The sequence below is a fragment of the Nannospalax galili genome, unplaced genomic scaffold, assembly GCF_000622305.1.
Source record: "Nannospalax galili isolate Female #2095 unplaced genomic scaffold, S.galili_v1.0 scaffold820, whole genome shotgun sequence".
Lineage (NCBI taxonomy): Eukaryota > Metazoa > Chordata > Mammalia > Rodentia > Spalacidae > Nannospalax > Nannospalax galili.
The window spans coordinates 17,113-24,972 of NW_008346549.1; the positions used below are offsets into that span (position 1 = coordinate 17,113).

General features: G+C 50.2%; 1 protein-coding gene across 1 annotated transcript in view; it reads right to left on the bottom strand.

Annotated features, from left to right (window-relative positions):
- Positions 1–7,445: 7,445 nt before the first annotated feature.
- The window catches only part of LOC115072023, a 4,570-nt gene continuing 4,155 nt past the window's right edge, over positions 7,446–7,860 (bottom strand). Inside the window, 1 exon segment of the mRNA XM_029568304.1 lies at positions 7,446–7,855. Coding sequence (XP_029424164.1) covers positions 7,446–7,855 — 410 coding nt within the window.

Here is a 7,860-nt window from a genome sequence, read left to right on the forward strand (position 1 = left end):
CGTGTCATACAATGCCCACGGAAGTCAGAAGAGGCTGTCAGATCCCCTGGAACTGGAGTTACAGACAGTTGTTAGCTGCCATGTAGGTTCTGGGATTTGAACCTGGGTCTTCTGCAAGAACAACCAGTGTTCTTAACTGCTGAGCCATCTCTCCAGCCCGAGAATGACTTTATAATATGGACATACTCTGGGCAAATGACTTTTACCTAACCTTGCAACTGAAAAGTTAATCTTAGTTTATTTATAATGTAGACAAGGTCACTGAGTCATGTGCTCTCTTGTGACCTAAGCATATGACCGTAATCCTTTTTTAAAGTATTTAATTTATTATTTTTATGGGTATGAGTGTATTGCCTGCATGTATACAAGTATACTCGTGTTGTGTAATGCCCACAGAGGTCAGAAGATGGCATAGGATCCCCTAGAACTGGAGTTATGGACAATTGTTAGCTGCCATGTCAGTGCTGGAAATCAAACCCAGGTCCTCTGCAAGAGTAGCCAGTATTCTTAACCGTTGAGCCATCTCTCTAACTTAAACCATAATCCTTTTGACCCTTTCTTGCCCTAGATCCAAAATAATATATGAAGTCATGTTTGTGTGTCTTATATAGCAAAGTGCTACAAACAGCAATTATCTCATTGAAAACAATAAGAAAAATTAACATCTGTTTATGCTTGTGTGTAGGGGGTTTCTAAATCAGTAGAGGTTAGAAGGGACATAATCCACCTTTTCCTTCCCCACTTCATGCTGGATATACTGTTTCAATAAAGAAATAAGCCAGTCCTTGCTTGGTAGCACAGCTCTGAGAGAATTGTAAAGGAACAGGTTCTCAGCAGTTCAGGGCTGCACTTGGCCTTAAAATGGATGCTAAGAGTCAGGCTGCTTTTATTTAAGCGTCACTGTAATGTGGCTTCACAATATAAATGCTGCACAGGTGAAGCTGGGAGTGGTGGTACAGACTTGTAATCCTAGCACTTGGGAGGTGGAAGCAGGACCATAAGGAGCTCAAGGACAGCACTGACTAGCCAGGTTGGAGGCCAGCCTGAGCTAAGTGAGACCTTGTCTCAAACAAGCAGAAATGAGACAGCAGAGTGAGGGAGGGAGAGAGGGAGGGGAAAAGGGAGGGTGGGAGGGAGGAAGGGAGAGAGAAAGAGAGTCTTTCATACTGCTGGTGAGGTTAGAAATTGAGCAATTTGGCATTTTCTCCAGTATTTTTTGCTTTTTGTGTACATGGGGGGGGGCACCTTTGTGACACAGTGCATGTGTGGAGGTCAGAGAACAACCTGTGGGAGTCAATTCTCTCCTTACACCATGTGGGTTCAGTTCTGAGGATGGAACTCAGGTCATCAAATTTAGCAGCAGGAGTTTTTACTCACTGAGCCATCTCTCCAGTTCTTCTCCACTATTCCTTTGATAAATGATTGCATATGGGTCTCAGAAGACAGGTACAAAAATATCCATATATAAAAATTAGCTACAAACAAAACTCAGAATGTTTCTAATGTCCATTGCCAGGAATATAATAAATAAATCAGAAATATTATACAGCAGTGAAAAGAAATGAAGTATAACTACACACACAAAAAATGCATGAACGTTAGAAGTAGGGACTAGACTGTAGCTCAGCAGAGCACTTGCTTAGAATATGGGAGAACCTGGGTTGGATCCTAAGCACTGTAACACAAGAAAAGAATGTTGGGTGTGTACAGAAAGTTCCAGAAGACCATACATGGTATAACACCCCTTTATAATTCAGAGACAAGCAAACCAAGCCATACACGTTAGAGATATGTATACAGGAGCTCTGGGAAGATGGAGAAAGAGCATTGTACTGGGGTTAGCCTAAGTAAAATATTGGCTCACTGGTGAGCCTTATGTAATGAAGTTTAGGTAGATATTAGGTAGGTTTTGTGTGCTGTTACAGTTCACAGTAAACTCATAAAAAAAAAATTAACCAGCATCAGGACAGAAGCTGGGGAGGAAAGCCCTTGATGTGAAAGTATTGGTTGCAAAGGTACAAATGTCTGACATGAGTTGATTCTGATCCTGGGTGGAAGGCTCAAAGGGGGTTCCATGGGGTGAGACCCCCTTGCTCACCCCTTCTTGGCTGGAGTGCAGCACTTGCTGCCCAAGCTGTATACCCACTTTCTTCTCTCCTTCCCAGTTGCATAGGTAGGTGAGGCTTCAATCTCATGACCACAGACAGAAGAAAGCCGGAAACTCCCTGGATCCGGCAGGGATGGAGCAGGAAGGAGCAGGCCCCGCTGTTCCCAGGCAGTCAGGCAGGACACCCAGAGACAGATACAGCCAGTGTCAGCAGCTGGGCCCTGCTGTGAACAGAAGCCCAAACACAACCCTACATAAATCATTCCCATCCCTGTCTGGGGCAGGTGGCAGAGGCTGAGGCCCAAGGCCCGGACTGGTCAGAGCCACCTCAGGTCAGACATTCCAGGTCCTAGGGGGCTGCTGACGCCAAGATCAGGGCAAACAAAGTCATTACCAGGTAATGAGCTGATTAAGAGGTCAGACAAGGTCATTACTGGGTAATGAATTAGCCCCCTGCAGAGTCACCTGCCTCAGGACATTCCCAGAGAACACCTCTGTGGCCAGTGCCCAGGGCCCAGGGCTGAGGGGTGTTCAGGGCCAATGTGCCCCAAGTTCAGCTCCTTACAGAAGGAAACCCTGGACCCTACAGTAACATTCAGGCAAGCATTTCTCTTTGAACCAGGGTCCACTGCCATTCAGGAATCTGGGAGACAAATTCCCAGAGTCCACAAATCTCATACTTATGTGCCTGCTGTGTGGTCACAAACACCCTCCCCCCTCCTCACCTCTGCTGTCCTCACCATTTTCTGGCAGTGTAGACTCATTCAGAGCTCTGATAAGTGGGGAAACTGATGCAAGGTAGCAGGGGCTATAAACTGTCCCGGCAGGAGCTGAGATGTACTAAAGAAAGATGTGTGGCCCTTTGGCTATCAGACTACTGAAATGATGGATGCCAAGGAGTTAGAATTTACCAGAAATTTTATGCTGGAGGAATGAAAAGCCCAATGCCTGGGACTAGCCAGAGAAGGGAGCTTGTCTCCAGAAAGGGATTTCACAAAGTGCTGACAACCTGTCAAACCATCTTGCAGGAAAGACTGGAACAGGAACAATGTCTTGTCAGTGGTGTGTGCGTGTTTTGGTCAGGGCCACTTGGTTATGTATACTTCTTGCTTTCTCATTTAAACCTAAACCTACCAGAGGCAGTCTTGGGGTGGGGGTGGGGGTGAAGGGCTGAACCTCTTTATTTGTACCTCTTTCCAGTGTGGCCACACCAAATAGATGTCTTTTATCTGTTTTTCATTAATACTGTCTCTTTAATTGGGCTACTGAGAATGGGCGGCCAAACTCAGCTTGTTAGGGCTGCCAGGGCCCAGGCTTACACTCTAGAAACTCTGGTAACAGGGCCACCAGAGATCACCAGAGGCCACCAGAGGTAACAGGCCTCTGAACCTGGAACCCTGCTGATAGCTGGGTCCTGGAGAATAGATTAGACATACCTGCCAGCAATTCTCTGGCCCCTGCTCCCTCCAGGTCTCTACTCCCTCTGGTACTCCCCAATGCCTCCTGGAGGCAGCTCTAGGGCCCCATGACATCTGCAGAGTATCTCTAGTTCACACATCAGGGCTAGCCCAGAACCCCATGCCCAGCCAGCTTCAAGGCCCCTGTGCTTGCCTCTTATTTCACCCAGAACTGGGCCAGCTGGAAGTTGGTAAGACCCTGGAGAAGACAGAGCTCCCCATCACAGGGCCTGGTGTTGAGGGTACATGTGCGGGTGGGTACTTCTCTAAGGACTGTGAAGCTAGTTTCCCCCCCTCCAGTGGGTCCAACAGCTCCCTGAGCCCCTCCAGCATGGCTGAGTGCCCTGCTGGCCCCCAAGTGCCCTAGGGAAATAAATCCTCTTATCTCGGTGGCTGCCAGGGTTTAATAGCAACAGAGTAGACTAGTGGCAATAGTGACAATAGTTAAATTACACGGCTCCAGGTGTTCTCTCCATCTCCCCTCCCCTGCCTTGTTCACGAGTTAATGAGTGGCATGTTCACTAGCTGCCTATCCAGGAGGGCTAGAGCAGCAGGTAAGATGGGAACAACCCCACAGCCAGGTTCCCTGAACCACCACACTCTCCAGCTTTGCCCCTGCTTCTTGTCCTGTCTTTTCTATCCCTGAAGGAAATACCTTCTCTCTGAGTAGCCACCTGGGCAAAGGCTGTCTACTCATCCCACCCTCCAGACCTCCAGATCTGCTCTAGCCCTGCCACTCCCTACCACACCTGGGCCAGGCTTCTCACTGCCTCTTCTTTCTCCTTGGTGCTGAGGGTAGATCCCAGGTTCATGCTAGGACAGTGCTGGTTTCCCAGGGCCCTACCCTTGACCTTTATTGCACTTGAGCTCAGAGACTCAGATTCAGCCCTCACTAACACCTCTGCAGCCCTGCTCGGGATCCACTGGGGTCCCCGGGTCTCCCTCCCACTCTATTCTCCCTCCTTCCTGCACAGCCCATGGCAGGACCCTGGACCTCTGCCACAAGCCCTAGGGCCCACATCTGCAGCCTTAATAAGCTAAAACCTGAACTCACTGCAGAGGCCCAGCTTGGAGCCTATTCATAAACCTTAGTCAGAAACCAAACCACCAAATTATCCTCCTTTCCACCCAGGCCCCTCCTGCCTCAAACATTCCCACTGCTGGTCTCCAAGCTTGGAGTCTCAGGTGCCCTCCCCAACCCCTCCCTACCTCCTAGGATTCACAGGTACAGACTTGGCTCAGAGAGGGAAGCACCCTAGGTCACACAGCAGGTCTGCGAAAGGATTCCAGGGCCTTTTAATCAGCAGCATTTTAATTATGGGGGGGGGTATGGTTAATGAGGCTCTAGAATTTTGCTGGGCCAGATACTGGAGGTCCCAGAGGGGCAGGTGACTCAGCAGGAATTGGTGAAGTCTTAGAGGCTGACAGAGTGCCAGATTCTTACCTGCTGCCTTTACCTAGATAGGCTCTAGGGAATGAAGGAGGGATGAATGAATTAAAGGAACCAGATGGCTCTCTGCTAGGCTGCCAATGAAGAGTGGACAGCACCCCTGCCACATATATGCACATATATGGAGGCCAGCCTCTGTGCACCTGGGAACACAAACCCAGTAGCTGTCTCCTGGCCCTGCTGCAACCATGTTGAGCCCTCCCTCCTCACAATTTGCTGGGAAGGCCCTAGGGCACGAAGCACCCAGAGTGCTAACAAGGCCCGGGGGATATAAGGAGAGCAACATGGCAGGTGGCGTGATACTGCCCTCTAGAGGGACATGCAGCCCATGGTGTTAGGCACAGGCAGAACCTCAGGTCAGTTTGCACAGGAGTAAGAAGGGGGGCAGTGGCTCTTAGGAAAATGAAAGGGTAGTGAAGACAGACAGAAGGGAAGAGGTTAGCAAGCACAGTCACAGGCTCCTCATGGGGTTTGACCAGGGTAGGTAGGAGGGGCCAGGAGACTCCTCTGCTCAGGCCCTCCCATTCACATATTTGCTCTTTCATCAAACATTTCAGCATATTTAGCAACATGGAGGACCTAGCCCAGTGCCAGATGCAGTCCAGGAGAAAATGACCCAGCTTTGGTCTCAGGGACCTCATTGGGGAAGGGAAGAGAGTAGTTTAAAATCACAGTGAGGGGTCTGGAGAGATGGCTCAGCAGTTAAGAGCACTAGCTGTTCCTGTAGAGGACCTGGGTTCCATTCTCAGCACCCACACGACAGCCAGCAATCTTCCCTAACTCTAGTTCCAGGGGATCTGATAACCTCTTCTGGTCTCCATAGGCATTGCATGCATGTGGTATGCTTACTTACATGTAGGCAGAACACTCATACATATAAAATAAAAATAAAAAATTTAAAAAATGTTAAATCACTGTGAACCAGGTACAGTGGTATGTGTCTGTAGTCCCATTATTGGAAGGACTGAGGCAGGAGAATCATTTGAGTATAGGAGCTCAAGACTGGTCCAGGCAACATAGCAAGGCCCTGTCTCAAAACAAAACACAAAAGTGGCTGGGGATGTAGCTCAGTTGGTAGAGTACTTGCCCAGCGTGCATGAAGTCCTGAGTTTGACCCCCACCATGGACTGCATAAATTGGGTGGCACAAACCTGTAATTCTAGTACTCAGGAGGTGGAGGCAGGAGGATCAGGAATTCAAAATCATGCCTGGTTACATAGCAAGTTTGAGGCCAGCTTTGGCTACATGAAACCCTATCTAAATAAAAAAAAAAAAAGCAAAAGCAAAAAAAAAGTTGTGAAAGTTACTTGTAGGTGAAGACTACTAGCTGTGAGCCTGGGTGGTCAAGGAAGGCTTCAGTTTCACTGTCCCAGTGGGGTAAATAGAAACTACTAGCAGACTTGGAGATGGAGGGCACAGAGTTTATGTAAAGCTGGAAGGGCGGAGGTGGTTGTTTGGTTAGGAGATGTTAAAAAGGGTATGGGGCACCAACCGGTATGAGATGGGCTGGGACTGGGCAGTCTCTGAGGGATGGGCACACCAGAGAGCAAGTAAGACAGATCCTCAGGGGTTGGGTGGTGGGGCAGGATCTTGGTATTGGAGATGACAGCAACAAGGATGGAGTCTTTTTAAAAAAAAATACTTATGGTTGGCATGGTGGCACAAGCCTTTCACTCTGGAGACGGATCTCTGTGAGTTCAAGGCCAGCCTGGTCTACAGAGTGAGTTCCAGGAAAGCTGGGGCTACAGGGAGACCCTGTCTCAAAAAAGACCAAAAAAAAAAAAAAAACCTTGAAAACCTTACATATTTTACTTATTATTTTTATTTTATGTGTACGTAAGAGCACCACATGCATGCAATGCCTGCAGAGACCAGAAGAGAGTGTTGGATCTCCTAACTGGAGTTACAGAAGGTCCTTCCTTAGCCTACCATGTAGGAGGTGAAACTCCTACCCCTGTCCTCTTGGAAGAACAGCAACTGTTCTTAATTGCTGTGGAATTTCTCCAGCCCCGAGGATGGATATGGACTGAGGGAGACACAACAGAGTGACCTGGGTTGGGGATGTATCTGAGCAGAGCACTTGGCTAACATCACACACACACACACACACACACACACACACACTCTCCCTCCCTCCCTCCCTCCCTCCCTCCCTGGATTATGACTAGAGGGAAGGGACCAAAACCAAGTCCAGCCCAGCCTTCCCCTGCTGGGATGGGGACAGCTTTCATCAGAGGATGTGAGCTGGCTTTTGGTCTGGGGGGCTTTGCGTGCCTAGGCTTTTGTGCCCATTGCTCCTGTTGCCTCTGCCTAGAAGCCAGCTGAAGTTCTATGTGGGGTCCTGGCTGACAACATGGTCCCTAGGGCAAGTCTCATACACCCCTGCCTACTACTATTGACATCCTCCACCACCTCTGGCCTCCCTGGAGTCTCAGCCACCCAGGAACTGTCCCTGGAGGGGTTCCCGGAGCTCCACGGTGGTTCCCCGAGGACCTGGTCGTTCCCACAGCCGCCCCAAGGGGCCGTCTCTAACGCACTGCGTGCTCCCGGGGGTCCAGTGGTCGCTAGGCTGCAGGCTGGGACTCCTGGCCTTGCTGGGCGCTGGTGGCAGTGACAGAGTAGGTGGCGGCGCGCATGGCGGCGGAGCCCGGGCGCTCGTGGACTCAGGTCCGCACCGCGTACGGCGCGAGCGAGGCGCTGCGGCGAGGCATGGGCCGCCGGCGGGACCCCGGCGCCCAGCCCAATGGACCAGTCCCGGAAGACACCCGCGCCCCAGGCCGCCTGGCTCGCTTGCGGAGCCACCTTCGGGCGGAGGCGGCGGCGCGGACCGAGGCGCCGCGTCTGCT